Genomic DNA, 17207 nt, shown 5'->3' with positions numbered 1-17207 from the left:
TCTCCGGAATTTCCCGTTCGCCGATTCTCCTCTCCTCCCTTTTTTCCTCTCTCTCTCTCTCTTTCTGCCTCTCTCTCTCTCAAAAAAATTGCCCTCCCCTCCTTATTCCCATTCTTTTGCCTTCCTCGCTGGAGTTATTCATTGCTCGGCTTTTGCGGGAGGAGGAGGAGGGGGGGGGGCGGCACCAAAGCGCAAAACCCGACCAAAGAGGAGGAAGCCGGAGAGAGCCAGCAAGCAAGCAAGCAAGCAAGGGGGGGCCTTGCATTGCATTGCATTGCATGGGCTGCCAGTGAATTTTTGCTCTCCCCCCCCCCCCCCCCCCGCGCCCCCGCCGCCCGCCGCGCTCGCCTGCCTTGCAGCGCTCACTTTCTGCGCCTCCTGGCCGCGCCCCCCCAACACCACCCCGGAGGCAGCCACACCGGCCGGAGGCAACGTGGATGACACTTCCCCCTGGCGCTCCGGGAGCAAGCGGGCTGTGTGTGTGTGGGGTGTGGGGGGGTCTGCCCCCCTCCCCTCCTTTCCCTCGCTTGCAACCACGCCCCCCCCCCCAAGAAGGCAGAAGAGATGCAGCCGCGCCCCCCCCAGACCGTCTCCACACCTCCTCCCCGGGACCTGGGCGCGCGCCTCAAACTTTCCGGATCGACCCCGAAGCAGCTGGGGAAATGAGGATTTATAAAACTTTGGCGTCGACCGCCCGGATCGAGCTCTAGCCGCCGCCCCCCGGCCCCAGCGCGCCTTCTTCCTTTTCTTCTTCTTGCACCCCCCCCCAAAAAAAGAAACCCCAACAGCCCCCGAGTGTCTGGGTCGCTGCTGCTCCTTGGCATTTGTGCCTCCGCTTGTCAAAGAAGGGAAAACAAAGGCGAGAAGGAGCCCGAAGAGGCGAAGGCGACCGAGGGGGGGGGGACTTGGAAGCGGGGGTCTCCCGGGCGCAGCCATGGCTCCGGGGGGCTCCTGGGTCGGCTTCTCGATCGGGCTCCTCTTCTCCTTGCTGGAACTCTGGTTTATCGAAGGGCTGAGCCTGGAGCCCATCTACTGGAACACCTCCAACAAAAAGTAAGTCTGCTGCCTGCAAGGATAATTGGGGGGCAGAGGAATTCGAAGGCTCGCCTCTACAAAAAAATACAAATAAATTCCTCCTGGGTTCTCTCGTTGCAAAGCGTTGCAACAAACGAGAGAAGAGCCGGGGGTTTTTTTTGGGGGGGGAGACAGGAAAAATAATAACCGTTCGCTGGTTTTGAAACGGTGGGGCTGTGTTTTGGTGCGAGGAGTCAGGGGAAGGACACTTTGAGCCACCAAGAAGTTTATCTCCGGACCCAGTGCTAAAAATTTGATACATTTCCTTTTTTGGCGTGGGTGGGTGCGCGAACTTTTGTAATGTTTCCTCCTTCCCCTTTTTTTATTTGGGGGGGGGGACAGAGAGGGAGGGGGAGACTACATGGGGAAGTTAATTCTCGGGTTTGGATTGAAGAGGTGCTTTCCAAAGAAACAACTCAGAATATTCATGGTGTCGATCCCTGCCTGTCTTGCTCCTCACCCCCATTTGCATTTTGGTTTCCTTCCCTTTCCCCCATTCCCAAGTGTGGCTCTCCACCTTTCCCTGGAGAAACAGTTCAGTGGGTGAGTGGCCAGGTCGGGAGGGTGATTTCTGCAAGGGGGAGGCCAGCACACCACCTCCCCCAGCTTGTGTGTAAAAGGGCTGCTCCGACCACCTGGAAAAGTTAGTTTGCGGAGCAGACTCCCCTGTCTATTTAACTGGAAAAGGGACCCTGTTGATTTCAGTAAAATTCCCAATTGAGTATGGAGGATAATAAAGCTGGTGGGATTCTACTCCCAGGTTAGTGTGCATATGTGTTGGCAATAATTTAAACCAATGATTTTGGAGAATTAAGCGTGACATAGAACGTGGGGTCTTGGGTGTGTTTGCATGGCCTTTCTCAGACTAGCTGCTGGTAAGGCAAATTGTGGAAATGGATCTTGTGTGCCAGGGCGGTGGTTTCCACTTTGGGTCTTGGGAGGGCCTGTGCAGGTGGCTCCCTGGGATTGTCTGTGGCTCCCTGACTTTTTGATCTTTGTGTGTTTCCGTCTCTCTCCCATTGACGTTGTGTCTAGTCCGCCTTTCTCTTGCTGAGGCTCAAGGCGGATTACAGGGTGTAAATCAACAGGATCCAGGGGATGAGAGATCCAAGAAACAATGCCGTAGGGTCTGGATTACAGAGAACCGAAAACAGGCAGGAATTTGAAACAGACCTCTTCCCTCCGCCGCCTTCTTTTGTATGTGTGGATTTTTTCTTTAAATTAAATTTAAATGCACAAACCTTTTAGAGTATAACCCAGAGGGAGGTTCTCTTCTGCGGGCTGCATTTGAAATCGATGGGAGTTGTGGAAGTAACTTCTTGGCTTTCCTTTCCTTAAACCTTAATGTGTGTGCGCACACACACACACACACACAGACCCATTTTTCCAGATCAGAGCTTTAATAGGTCAAACTAAGAAGATTTTTTCCCCCTCCACGGCCTTTCCTTTAGCTGGAGTTTGCATGCCTGGCCATTTCCCCTTGTGGTGCTGGCGGTATTCTAAAGATGGGATGATCGCATCCAATCCTCTTCCTTACCCAGAGTCTCGCGCAGAGACACACACACACACACAACACACACAGCTCTGCTCCAGCCCAGAAATGACTCCATCTGTTAACAATTGTGGTTAAACCCCCAATAACTTCTGAAATCTAAGCCCCTCCGTACACATTTCTCTAAAGGCGAGAGGGGGAAAGGAGGCCGAACTGGAATAATGTATTTGGGACCTGGGATTCGAGATTACATCATTTCTTTTTTAAAAGTAGCATTGGGGGGGGGGGAAGGTTGCTAGCTTTTGGGGAGGGGGCTCGGGTGTTAGTTGTTTGTCAGAAAACCTCGCACACATCAAAACTGTGATTCATAAGTGCCACAATTTGTGCTCTTGTCGCCATGTGAAGAGAGCGCTTCCTAGCAACAGAAATATATATTAGAGCTTAATAGGTCTATTTGCCTAAATCATGGTGCGTGTGAGCGAGAGAGTGCGTGTTTTTCCCCTCTTTTCTTACCTTCTCCCCCTCCCTTCTTCCCTTCACCTTAACAATCTCCTTAAACTGCGGGGGGGGGGGGGGATAATATTTCCTTCCTCCCTCACGCTTTGACTACATGTAATATAATAGAAACAGAGCGACGGGCTCTCCCAATTAATATTTTTTTTAACTGATTGATTTGGTTTTAGAGGGAGACCCTCCCGGCTGGGGCCCCCCTTGCTCTCTCAGTGCATTGTGGGAGACAGTAATTGGGGGGGCGTGTGATCTGGGGTGCAATCCATGGGGGGAGTTGTCTGGTACACACCCCACTAAAATGAAAAGGGAAACGTGCCAATGTGGATCCCTTGTACATTTCATCAGGGGGTGCGCCAGAGAACTTCCTGCATAATTGTGCCCCCCCCCAAAAAGAAAACATTCTAGTGCACAAATCTTTCTTGAATTTGAAACCTGGTTGTTTCCCGGCCTTTTTTTTGGGGGGGGGAGGTGTACTGTGATGTTGGGATTTCATGTTGTGGGCAAAGTTCCAGTGAGAGGGGGAAGAGTACCCGATTTGGGTTTGTCCCTTTGGAAGAAAAAGATGGGTCAGGCTGGAGGGTGCAGAAACCTTACTTGTGGGTCAGAGGAGGGGGGTGGCATAGCCATCTCCCCCCCCCCTCAAGTTTCTGCATACTCTAGAAGCTTTGCTGCTGAAGAATCGCCCAGGATTGTTTAAAACCAAGCAACCGAAGGAGATTCTTTCCCGGAAAAGTTGTTTCCAGAGAGAACACACACAGAGCCGGCCTTCCCTCTGTTCTGCCCAACTCAGCCGCTAGAACGAGAGAGGGGAATGTCAATTTATCTTGCTGTTGCCGGCTCCCTTCACCTCTGTCCCTCTCTGTTTGGCATTAACTCACCTCGGGGCCTCCCTGAAGACAGGATGGGTTTGGAGAGAGACACAACTTGCGGACTTTGACATGGGTTTGTGTCCGTCTTTTGTGGCATCTGCCTGTCTGGGATTGAGGCTGCCAGTTTTGGCTTGCAAGTCTGATGCAAACTGTGTGTTTCTTCCCTCACAGATAGATAGGGCTGCAAACTTGAATTCCTAGTTTCATGAGCCCCCCAAAAATAAATACTTTAAAGGTATCTTAAAGGCGAACGGATTTATCGTAGCGGAATCTTTTGTGGACTAGAGTTTTTCTGGAATTAAAAATATTTAGTTGATTAATCTGTGGAAGCCAGAATGTAATTGCTAGGACTGTGCAGTACTCATAGCACAGAATGAAGATATATTTCAGGCGGCTTTGCTCCCAGATCTGAACGATGGGCTTCCTGGGAATGTGGATGCAAACCGGCATCTATTCTCAACGAAACTGTGAATTAAAATTAAATCGTAAATTTTTCTTGCATTTCCTTCCCTCTCTCAGCAAGGGCCCTATCTGGAGGTTGTTGGGTGGTTGTTGTTGTTTTTTGGTAACATGCACCTTTGTGTAAATGCAGTCGGTTCATTAGTCGATCTGTTGGTTCAAAGGCAGGCACTTCATTGGCTGCCTTCTCCAGGATCTGATGTGGTTTCCAACATGAAAAGCTCTTCCTCTTTCATCTTGAGGTCCAGAATAGCTAAGATGGGGGGGGGGGAAGCATTTCCCCCTCAGTGGCAATGTGGCAGAAAACATGTAGGTGTGTGATGACAGGTAGATTTCGCGCAACATATTCCTAAGTGCAGGTTTTCTCAGGATCTATTGCTGGTCCTTACCAGTGTTTCTCAGCCGAAAGAGAGCCTTACAGTTTTATTGCCAAAACATTCTGGCTAGAGATGTTACCTTGAGAGAACCCAAGGCCGGAACAAGGCCGGCCTCTGCTATCCAAACACAAATCTTCTGTCCGTAGCCCCACAAACTTGACTGAGACTAACCTCAGTTGCTACTTCAAATGTCCCACGCTTTCAAAATCATGAAACCCTCTATATCGATGGCCACATGTGAGCCTTTTTGCACATATGTTTCTCTGTGTACACGTGACATACAACCTTAGGGAAACGGGCATGTAAATGCAACAACAGAGATGCTCATCTGATCACACCACTCGTGACAAATTATGAGATGGCGTGCATGCTGTTTCCTGTCTGTTCTGCCACCACTGAGAGATCATAAAAAAAACCCTGCACACACATGTTCAGGAAATATTTATACCATTTGGGGAAAACTCCATTTATTTTTGTCCTCTGTCATTAACAAGAATTTGAAATTTACACCACCCAGAAGCATGAATGAGCATGAAAAAGACCCCACGGAGGCACTCCAGAAATGGGATATGCAGAATACTTCAAAGGGCAACGTAAGGCCAAATCCAATGTCCAGACTAGTTTGGCAGAGTTCATTTCTGCGGACCCAAACAAAGTTGTGTTGACGTTGAGCCTGTGGTTGATAAACTTTCCCAGAAGCAAACTGACTGCCAACCGCTATTTGTATTTGCCTACAAAATATAACCAGATTGTTCTGGGCAAAACTCGTATCCCGAGAACCATTACGTGGGCATCTTGTTAAAAAAAGCAAGCTCTCTAGTCCTTAAGACTGTAAAGAAAAGTTGAGAAGCGACACTTAGTTAATTCTTTGGAGCCGGAGCTTTGGATAGGATCGGGAGATAGGATTGGGTCTCCTTCTCCATTAATTAATAGAAATATTTAAAATAGGTGCAGAGAGGCAAACATGATGAAGGCCGCAGAATCCAGCTCTTCGGAGTACAGAATTTTGGACCGATTTCACACAAGAGCTGCGCCGTGGTCGGGCCTCCCTTTGCCCCGCTTCTATTGGTCAATTTCCCACTCGAAGCCGCGTGGCTGCATTTTGACCCGCGGCTTTGCCCGATTTTCCCCACGGTTTCATGATCCTGTTTTTTGAGGATCATGAAACTGCTCTGAAAATTGCCAAATGTGGGTTGGGCCACAAGCTGTGTTCTGAAGAGATCTCCCTTTCTACTTGCGTCTGATGAAGAGGGGCTTTGACTCTCAAAACTTGATACCCTGAAACTGGGCTCAAATCTTAACTGTTCCCCTGCAGACCAATACTGCGACCTTCCAGAGCTGTGTTTTCGTATTCCAAAGGGGCCACCTTCTCACAGTGCAGGGCCTAACCTAACCTAACCTGGGGATCCTGTGTTGGGGACTCCGGTTTTTATTTTAAATTCATTCCCAAGAGCAGGCATGCCTGCCTGAGAACAGAGTGTAAAATCACTAGGACGCAGGACTCAACAAACGTCTGGTCCAGCCCTGAGCTGAGAAAGTCTATTCGGTCTTGGGTCCGAAGTCATGCAGCATTTGACGGGGTGGCCGAAGCGCTGGGTCGTGAAGATGTGCCAGAGCGTTCGAGGATTCGGTCCTCCCAGCACCGTTTGGATCGGGTGGAGCGGCCCTTGCCTGAGCTGAGGTTAAGCTCAGTACCTGTTCTCTGGGAGATCTGTGCCTGGAAATCCCATTAAAGCTGCAAAGCATCTGTAGGTGCCCTGAATTGGATCAGGCTAGTGATACGGAGGGAGGGTGTGTATGTGGGGGGGAGGCACATTAACTCATTCTGGCCTGTACCGGTTCCCAGATTGATGGCAGCCCTCTGAATCTGCTGTGTGCCAGGATTGGGGGTGGGTGGGTTTTGAGTCTGGTCCCACCCTGGAGCCTGGAGATAAAATTTGGAGATGTGATCACAGATCTGCGAAAGGCGCCCTGGGCTCATCTCTGTGCGCCACCATGCTCAGAAATCCTTCTCTCCCTCTTCCTGATGGGTGTGGATGCTTCACCCATTTGAAATGGGGTCACCTGAGGTTTTGGCCTGCAAAATTCCTGAAGATTGGGGGGGGGGTGTTTCTGCCTGTAGACGTGAGAATTCAGGAAGGAATTTCCACCTGGAATTCGTCTGTGGGATACCACTCCTTCTGGAGCTGCCATTTTCTCTGGGGAAACATCACTGTCACCTGGAGATCAACTGTCAGTTATTATTTATTATTTTTGATTTACAACCCGCCTTTCCTGCACAGGCAGGCTCAAGGCGGCGTACAACAGGTTAAAATACAATAAAACACAAATAAAAGGTAAAGGTAAAGGTTTCCCTTGCTCGAAAGCCAGTCGAATCCGACTCTAGGGTTGCAGTGCTCATCTCCGTTTCCAAGCCGAAGAGCCAGCGCTGTCCGAAGACGTTTCCGTGGTCACGTGGCCGGCATGACTAAACATCAAGGCGCACGGAATGCTGTTCCCTTCCCACCGAAATGGTCCCTATTTATCTACTTGCAATTTCTTGCTTTCAAACTGCTCGGTTGGCAGGAGCTTGAACTAGAGACGGGAGCTCACTCCGTCGTGCGGCACCCGGGTCTCGAACTGCTGAACTACCGACCTTCCACAGCCTGCAGTTCAGCGTCTTAACCACTTGAGCCACCGCAGCTCCAAAAACACAAATACATAAATATAGTATTGCACTTATGTAAAACATAAACACATAAGTGCAATACTATAAAATTCACATAACAGCAATATACCTACAAAGTGCAATTAAGTGCAGATGGCGATCGCTGTACGGTGGTCCAACATAGCTAAACCAGAAGGCCTGGTGGAAGAGCTCCGTTTTACAGGCCCTGAGGAACTGTAGAAGGTCCCGCAGGTCCCTGATGTCTTCCGGGAGCTCATTCCACCAGTATGGTGGAAGGCCCTGAGAAGGCCCTGGCTCTGGTAGCGGCCAATCTGGTGGCTTTCGGACCAGGGAGAGTCTTGACCTCAGTGCTCTTTGGGGGCCATGTGGGGGAAGGAGATTTCCAGGAGATCTCCAGATCCTACCTGCTATCAGCTGTAGAAAAGCTAGGTTCACGTCCAGTAGCACTGTGTGTGTGTGTGTGTGTGTGTTGTGTGTGTGCCGTCAAGTCACAGCCGACCGTGCTCAGCTTCTAAGATCTGAGGAGACCAGGCTAGCCTGGGCCGTTCCGGTCAGGGCGGTAGCGCCGTAGAGGCCGACCAGCTTTCCCAGGTCTGAGCTTTCGAGAATTAGGGACTCCCTTTGTCAGATAGTCTGGGGAGGCGGCTGCGAATTCCCTGTTAGAGGGCCCTGGCCTCTGTCTCCAGACCCCCTGCAGGGAGGAACTGGACGTAGGGAAATCAGCTCAAGGCGGTCATGGAGATGCAGGCTGGCTCTCCGGACAGGGAAGTCCGTGGAGTTTGCCAAACCCGGAGGCTGATCTAGCCTTTCATGGGCATCCTGCTCCCGCTGGGGAGGGTTCAGGAGGGGGCACCCGGCGGGCTTAAGCTTCGGAGATGCACAGAATTATTTCAGGTTGTTTGTCTGTCGTGTCGGTAGCAGAGTGAAGGGCCGGGGCTGGCACGCGTTCCAGTCTGTGTGGAGCCAGGGAGGGAGACTCTCCTGGGCAGATGTGGGAGACCTCCTTTCACGCTGGGCCTCTTGCGGTAAACCCGCTTTGTGGCCTCGGGCGAGTAGCGCGTGCTTTCTCTTGCTGCCTCAGTTTCCCCACTGGGATTACGTGCCACCCGCACCTCAGGTTTCCTGCGAGGCAGCGGCAGGCAGGTTCGTATCAAGCCTACTGAGAACCTGGGGCCGTGTCTCTCTTTGCACCAAACCACGAGTGTAGCGAGAGTGAGGCCAGCGAACTACCTGGAGGTCTTTGCTGTTCATGACTTCCTTTGTGTCGCTGGATGAAGAGCTCTGAATAATTAGGAAACTTGTGCCTTTCCCCTTCCCAAACTGAAGCTCCCCTTGAAGGGCATAGGCTGTGTCTCAGTGGCACAGCATCTGCTTGGCGTGCAGAAGGTCCCAGGTTCAGTCCCCGGCATCTCCAGTTGAAAAGGACCAGGCAGGAGGTGATGGGAAAGACCTCTGTGCCTGAGACCCTGGAGAGCTATAAAGAGGGGCCGTGGCTCAGTGGCACAGCATCTGCTTGGCCTGCAGGAGGTCCCAGGTTCAATCCCTGGTATCTCCAGTTAGAAGGACCAGGCAGTAGGTGATGAAGAAGAGAAGAGATTGGCTTTATACCCCGCCCTTCACTTGGAGTCTCAGAGCGGCTTACAAACTCCTTTCCCTTCCCCTCCCCACAACAGACACCCTGTGAGGTGGGTGGGGCTGAGAGAACTCTGACACAAACTGTTCTTTTTCAAGGACAGCTGTGCCAGAGCTTGTGACTGACCCAAGGTCACATCAGCAGCTGCAAGTGGAGGAGTGGGGAATCAAACCCGGTTCTCCCAGATTAGAGTCCGCACACTTAACCACTACACCAAACTGGCTCTCAGTTGTGAAAGACCTCCGCCTGAGACCCTAGAGAACTGTAAAGAGGGGCTGTGGCTCAGTGGTACAGCATCTGCTTGCTGTGCAGAAGGTCCCAGGTTCAGTCCCCAGCATCTCCAGTTGAAAAGGACTAGGCAGGAGGTGATGGGAAAGACCTCTGTGCCTGAGACCCTGGAGAGCTGTAAAGAGGGGCTGTGGCTCAGTGGCAGAGCCTCTGCTTGGCATGCAGAAGGTCCCAGGTTCAGTCCCCGGCATCTCCAGTTGAAAAGGACCAGGCAGGAGGTGATGGGAAAGTCCTCTGTGCCTGAGACCCTGGAGAGCCCCTGCCATTCTGAGCAGATGATACTGACCTTGATGGACCAAAGGTCTGATTCAGCACAAGGCCGCTTTGTGTGTTCGCGATCCAATTCGAGCCATTGCCTGAACCTGTTTGGGGCTGGCAAGAGATAAAAATGAAAACCAGCAAGACACGGGCGTGTTTGGGCTCCTTGCAAAATTTTGCCTTCCCCGGATCCTTGGGGAGCACCTTAGGAAGCAGGCTTTGTGGCTTAAGGTATTTGTCATTCTGACCATCTTGCACGTATGGCTTTTTTCTTTAGCTTTCCACCCCACCTTAACTTAAAACTTGCTTTTTCCGGCATGCATACATCCCAACCTCTTAAGTGCTGGAGTTGCTCTTTGGGTAATTGTAGTGTCTGTTTCCCCCCCCCCAAAAAAATGGTGAGGGCGTGGCCGCACGGTTTTGTGTTCTGGAATTAAAGGCCCACCTGTGTCGACATCTCACTTGACTTCCTGCCTCGTGAGAGTCTGTGGCTCCAGAGGTCCCGGGTTTTTCCCTGCTCACTGCTAAATTGTGGTAGGCTGTAATTTGTGCTGATCACAGCCTTCTATTCTTCTCTTCTGCCAGTGAGCCTCGTAGATTCGCGCACCAGAGATTCAGTCCCATGGTGTGTGGTTGGAGGGGGTGGGTCAGACTGGATGACCTTTTGCCATCTTTCTCAGACCTATAATTGTGTGGGACTGTAATCTTCCTTGGAAAGCGACCGAGAAGCTGCATCGTTTTCAGAGGGCTTTAAACCCTGGCGATTTTTATCTTCCTTCCTTCCTTTGAAGAGGCTGCCTTTGAGGCACGGATTTCCCTTACCGTTTGAAGAATCCAGACGTTTCTCCTGTGGAGGGTTCCCCAAATTTGCCCTCTGCCCAAACTCACGTGGTAACAATATTTATGGAGCGCTTTCAGAGTGTTCCGAGCACTTCACACACACACGGCTGGGTCATGGTGCCTGCAGTGTGGGTGGGGATCCGGAGAGGTCTCCCAGGGGGCAGGATCAACTTTTCCTTACCTCTCCCAGGGTAGCCCACTGATCCGCAGGAAACCCTTCCTCCTGGGTAATCAGGGACTCTGAGGAATGGCGTTCGTGGCGTCAGCAGCGGGAAAGGGAAATTGGTGGAAACTGCCGATTTCGTCTGGATCCAGCCCTGTGCCACCACCATCTATAGGGGGTGGTGCCTGTGCCCTGCTGTGTTTCCTCTAAGCTGAGTTGGTGTGAGCTAGCTCACAGTTTTTCCGCCTCCGGCTCACACGTTTTTGCCTTTGCTCAGGAAGGAGGTCTCCAGAGCAAACTGATTTATGCAGTAACCAAATCGCTCACTCGCAACTTTCATGCCAGTAGCTCACGAAGTAGAATTTTTGCTCACAGGATTCCACAGTTTAGAGGGAGCATTGGAGCCCTGGTATTCCAGGGGTGTCTATGTGTGTCTGTTGGCAGGGGTGTGTGTCAGTGTGAGACAGGGTAGCAAGCCAAAGTCTGTTTCATGAATTTATTCTCCCCTCCTGGAATGAAAAACATTCTGGTTGGATTTTTTCCCTCTCTCCGTTACTCATATCCGATGATCCACAGATGTCTCAGGTTTTTAAAAATCAAATGATGTATAAATTAGTATATGTGAATAAGGCTACAGTGGCAATGATCCTACGACTGCATTAGTCTATAAGTAAACTCTCTCTATCACAGCCTGGTACGCTGTTAATATTTGTGCCGTTATCATAAAAAGTCACAAATCTAGTTTATTTTTTCCAGAAGTCAAAAGCCTTTACCCAGCATTTTCCAGACTTCAGATAACATGATAAAAAAAGGTCAATGCTTCTTAGTATTTAGGAATGTTGTCATATACCACTATCATAAATGATAATACTTAACTGATTTTTCATTATCCAAAACACACACCAGAATTCACAGTCTCTATGTGTGATTCCTGGAATATGGGAAGTTAACAGTCAAGAGTCTCTTGGGGCATGTGTAGAGTGTCTTTTCCTCACCACCAAGCAACTGCATCCTGTTTTCACACATGCCAAGATCAAGGCTTCCTGGGGAACTGGCTCGACTCTCAGTCAGATATGAGTCTTAACACTTCTCTCGCAGAGAAATCTGTTTGCCCTCTTCCAAGAAGCACCCAAAGATTTTTTACAGTCTTCTACATGTTCAGTTACTTTCTTCCCCTTTCCATCCCTCAGGCCCCCGGGATAAATTAGATATTTTTAAAATTAAAGTGATGTATTTTCTCTCTGGAGCAATCAAGCAAAACCGGTTTTGCCTTCTGTTTTTTTTTTTAATCAATCTTTCACATTTCAACATGGCATCTCTCAAATGCTTTTCTGGCCCTGACGCACGACGGTTTACGTAGGAAAAGTTTTCTCCCAGGCCTCGGTGCTCCTTTCGGAAGGCGGCATCGTTGTAGGCATCAGAAACTGGTTTTTTTTCTCCCATTCATATTTCGACATTCTTTATCAGACTTGCAACATATGGGGAGAGATGTTCCTAGATTTTTGGATGGAATAGCCTGTCAGAGATCCAGAGTGGCCCAAATTCCTTGAGTGCGGCCCGGAGAGAAATTGAAGAAAAGAGGGGGGGGGGGGGGGAGAGGCAGCTACACTGATGCTTTATCGCACAGATTCGCTGATGTTTATCAACAGAGCTCAACGTTTACTCAATAAACTAGAATGATTAATCGACTAACGTTTTAAACAGAGGTCGGAATCTGTCTCCGGTTGGTCTATTAACTAATCGATGCAAAGCCAGATAGTAAATTGATTTTTTTTTCTCTAAAGCAACGTGAATTGGTTGACAGCCTTGATTTTCAGCACAGAAGGTACGTTTGGGATGCAGGTTGTTATACAGGGCCTGAAAGAGAGAGATGCTCCCTTAGAGTGAGACTGGGACTCACGAGATCTGTAGCCTGTTTCTGGTCTCCGTTGAATAGTTAGCAGAGCCCAAGAAAGCTTGCTACCTGAAGAAGGAAAACATAGGGGACGTTTTTTCATATGTGGTGGCGATGCCAGAAAGTCAAGAGATATTGGGAAATGATTCAAAGACTTGTAGCTGATATCATGAAGTTGAACATAATCCTCACCCCGGAAATAGCATTGTTGAATATGGTACCAGAGAAATGTAATCTGAACGAAAAATATGTATTAACATACATAATGACTACTGCAAGAATATTATTGGCCAAGTACTGGAAACAAGATAGAGTCCCAACAAGACAGGAGACATTAGAAAAACTGATGGAAGTTGCAGAAATGGACAAGTTAACTTTAATTCTTCAAGGGAAAGATGAAAGTGTGTTTATGAAAAGATGGGAAAGATTTCACAGTTGGATGTATAATAAATAGGGAAGGTTTGACTCGAATATATAAAATGTATAAAAGAATGGAAATTAGTTTTGTTAAGTAATTGAAACGATGGAAGGAGAAAGTGTGTTATATGATGGAAATTTATAAATAAAAGTGTAAAAAAAAAGAAATTAAAATGTATAGGTAACAATTCATATACAATCTTAAAACAATAATAAAACTCTACATTATCATTAAAAAAAAGAAGAAGAAGAAGGAAAACTCCGTCCATTCCTCTGGGGAGATGGCCTGCAGGAACTGCCCTGAAAGGGACAGGATACGTGCAAGGGTCAGGATACTGGGCTAGAGTGCTCTGTCCGATCCTTTTGCAACTGTAATAAATTATTCCATTGAGGCAGATTCCGATGGGTCGCCGTGTCGGTCGGTCTGAAGCAGCAGGACAAAGTTTGAGTCCAGGTGGCGCCTTTAAGACCAAGAGAGTTTTTATTCACGGTATGAGCTTTCGTGCGCATGCGTGAAGTGCGTGCAGACGAAAGCTTATACCTTGAATAAAACTTTGTTGGTCTTAAAGATGCCGCTGGACTCAGATTATTCCACTCTTCCTCATACAAACCGGGGTGGTTCGAGGGTCAAATCAGGACTGGGGAAACCCGGGTTCGAATCTCCACTCAGCCGTGACGTGCACTGGGTGACCGTAGTGCTCTTTCAGCCTCGCCTACCCTTGCAAGGCTGTTAAAAGGATAAAATGTTGAAAGGCGGCATGAAAATGGCACAGATGGGTCATCTCTAGACTTGTAAGCAATTTCCCCCACCTCTTTTTGAGTCTTTCTGATTTCTTCCTGTTGATCAGGGGTTAGCTGGTGGGTGTAAGCCTCTCGAGGAAGGGCCGGGAGCTTAAGTTCCTTTTTTACTTTGAAGGAGAGGTGGGATTCTGTTCTTGCAAACCATCAGGATCTGCAATTTAGGTGGTTTTCCCCAAAAAACGGCTTTTTTATCTTCGCCTACAAATCTTCAGTGTCCTAACCACACCGCTGCTCCTGCAGATTAGTCTTGCCTCTTCTGTTCGTAAGTGAATCCCCCCCCACCCCCCGGCAAGGTTTCTCTACTTGACCATTTTCAGCTCCGTGGTACCTGGCTCGATAAGTGTGTTGCCAGCCGGTCAGAATGGGTCAGAGAAGCGGCACGAGCTCAGAGGATCTCGCCTAACTGTTACGCTTCTGAATAAGTGATTTTGGTTTTTTTATAGAATACTGAACTTTCCCCTGAAGAAGAGCTTTTAAAAGCTCGGAACTCGTTGAGCTCTATGGTGGTACTGGTGGTTTGAGGGCCCGTAATCTACTTCAGGTGGTGCGCATCTGCTCACAGGTGTCACCGAAAGCACATGAAAATTGACACGTGACCGTAAATCCACCTTCCTGTGCGGCTCTCCACCAGTTTTTAAAATCTGGTTTCCTGCCCATTTAAAACTGCTTTATAGTCATTCGCCTCTCGTGCATAAATAACTTCAGAGAATCTTCGGGGCTCTTTCAGGGGCTCTCGTGAAAATCCCTTTGGGATGCTGCGCTCGGTGTTCCACAATGCAGCAGTGGGTTTATGGAGATCATATTCTGGTCCCCGTCAGGACTTCTGGCTCAAGACCTTGTGGAAATCGCAATGAGCGTAAATCATCTCGTCCTGCAAAGGGTTTTGTGTGTGGATAAAGAGAGATGCTTTTTTCTTTCTTTTTAAAATGTGAGCGATTACACGTCTTTTTCTACTGTTCGTGTTCGTGTGCTGAAATATCTGCTGATGTGCCCAGTAAATCCAAGCTTTCCCTTTTATTAAAATCGACAGTTTGGTATCCTGGAGCCAGAAAAAGGCTCAGCTGCCACCGCTGTGGCGTCTCTAAAGAATTCTCTGCTTACAACGTTGAAATTCCTGATAAAATTAAGGTAGCAAATAATTTAATGCCCCTAATCAGACTCGGCAAAGACGTGGATGGTGTGACCTTCCCTTTCAAGTGCTGCCAAGCCAGAGGTGGAACATCCCTCTTGCGCCCTCCTCCTCCTCCTCCTCCAAGGCTGGCTCAAGGCATTTGGGGCCTGTAGGAGCACTTGCCTCCCCTCCTTAATTAACACATGCCGGCGCTGAGGGCACGGTTGTGCTCTTGCGATCGCTTCAGTGGGGCTTGTGCTGGAAGTCTAGTTGTTGGATTGTGTCCCATCTTTAGCAGAAGGGGTGCATTTCGGTGTTTACTGCTGGGTTACACTAGACAAGAAGGCGGGAGATCCAGGACCAGATCTCCCATTGGTGCAGTGGTTAAGAGCAGCGGGCTCTAATCTGGGGGAACTGGGTTTTTGATTCCCCACTCCTCCACATGCAGCCAGCTGGGTGACCTTGGGTCAGTCACAGTTCTCTCAGAGCTGTTCTCTCAAGAGCAGTCCTCGAAAGAGGGCTCTCTCAGCCCCACCTACCTCACAAGGTGTCTGCTGTGGGGAGAAGAAGGGAAGGAGACTTTAAGCCGCTCTAAGACTCCGAATGCAGGATGGGGTATAAATCCAGCTCCTCCTCCTCCTCCTCCTGGAAAACAGCTGTGCAGATTTAGTTTCAGGGGCCCGCTGTGCTGGTTGAAGAGGTAGACTCGAGTCCGGTCGCAATTTGGGGCCAGCAGGATTTTGGGGAGGATAAGCTGTTGAGGGTCAAAGTTCCCTTCATCAGATATCAGTGGCATCCCTGAGAGATCTCCAATCCTACTCATATCTGATGAAGGGAGCTTTCACTCTTGAAAGCTCATAAACCCCCCCCCCTCCAAATTTTGTTGGTGCTCCTGGTCTTGAATCCAGCTCCTCTCCTTAGGTTGCCAAGTCCTACCGTTGTAATAGCGGGGGGAGTCCCAGACGTCCCCGGGAGTCTCCTGGCGTGCGTGCTTCGTGCGCACGCCGCAGTCATGCCACCCGGAAGTGACACAATCGCGTCAGGCGCCTTGGGGCGGGGCCACAATCATTCAAGGGAAAACCATAGAGTTTTCCCTCGGATGATAGAGCGTCCCCTCGCAACGTGTCCGACGCGATTGCATCACCTCCGGGTGACGTGTTTACGCCGGGCGTGTCACGTGCTTTTGGGGGTGGGGTCCCCCCCGGCGGCCCAATCCCCGGCGGCGGGGAACGGGCCTCTCGGACGGGGGTTTCCCCACCCCCCGGGGGGACTTGGCAACCCTACCTCTCCTTCAGGCCAACATGAGTACCTTCTGAAACAAAACCAACACAATTTCCCTGTTCTAATATGTCCCCTCCCACAGCTTCTGTTTGCCCTGTTAACAGTCTCCCTCCCGGCTCCACTTTCCTGACACAATTTAGGTTGTTCTCTCAGCTGCTCTGAAGCTTTGAAAGAGAACGGGGAGATCCCGCCGTCTCTCCCAGCTGGGCCCTTTCGGCATGGCACCGAGTGCCTTGCGTCGGCCCTCAGTTGGGAGAGCAAGGCTGTTACGGCAAGGAGGTGCTCCCAAATTACTCCGGTTAGCATAATTAGCTTATGAAATCCATTTGCCTGCTAGAGGAGGTGGTGATCTCTCGCCTAGATTGCTTTTTGAGAGGTTTAAACAGTGTCGCAGAGGAAAACCCGTGGCTGTGCATGGAACCTGCAAAGCCCCAGGCAGGATTTCTGGGATCACTAGATGCTGGTGGCAAACGGCGGGACTTGACTAACACGCCACCAGGGCCTGCTCTTGGAAGCTAGACGCTGTGGTAAACAAGAATGCAGGCCTTCATAGGGCCCTGGGATTAAAGAAGGGGAATTTTTCTCCAGAGTCACATTAGGCCATCGGCTGTACCCGGAGCATCGCTATTTTTATTTGCAAGACTATTCTAAGAGCAACTGCCAAAATACGCATCATCCCCCACGGTCCGAAAAAAATACAATTTACATAAAATTACAAAACTAACACGATACAATCGTATCAATCAAAAAAAACCCAGCAGCTAGAGCCCCGCTTAAAAGCTGGAATATATTTATCTAAAAGCTTGTTGGAAAAGGGATTAACAAAACTCATCCGCCCGATCCGTCCAAAAGGAAATTTAACTGGACGCCATCTCCCTGCTCCTCTTGATTTCCCTGTGCTGTTTTTCCTGCCACGGAGGAAGGGGCACCAAATTGTCTCTGTTTTCATGAACTCTAGCAAATAGCAGGGCTCAAATTAAGCCCTTGAAAAACAAGCCTTCCACTGGGGGGGTTCGCCAAGCAAGCTAGATTACCAGCCTCCCCTCCCTCGAATTTGGGGGGTCAAATCACC

At 49.6% G+C, this 17207-nt stretch overlaps 1 protein-coding gene across 2 annotated transcripts in view; it reads left to right on the top strand.

The window, feature by feature from the left end:
• Window positions 1-862: 862 nt before the first annotated feature.
• The window catches only part of EFNB3 (ephrin-B3), a 68195-nt gene continuing 51850 nt past the window's right edge, over window positions 863-17207 (top strand). For both annotated transcript variants that reach the window (XM_015422409.1, XM_015422408.1), the window contains exon 1: window positions 863-1053. In XM_015422409.1, the coding sequence (XP_015277895.1) occupies window positions 935-1053 (119 nt within the window). In that variant the 5' untranslated portion in view covers window positions 863-934. The remainder of the gene's footprint in view (window positions 1054-17207) is intronic.

This window comes from Gekko japonicus, unplaced genomic scaffold (genome assembly GCF_001447785.1).
Source record: "Gekko japonicus isolate JY-2015 unplaced genomic scaffold, Gekko_japonicus_V1.1 scaffold1082, whole genome shotgun sequence".
Lineage (NCBI taxonomy): Eukaryota > Metazoa > Chordata > Lepidosauria > Squamata > Gekkonidae > Gekko > Gekko japonicus.
The sequence above is the reverse complement of the archived record's forward strand: the minus strand, read 5'-3'. Positions and strand labels throughout refer to the sequence as shown.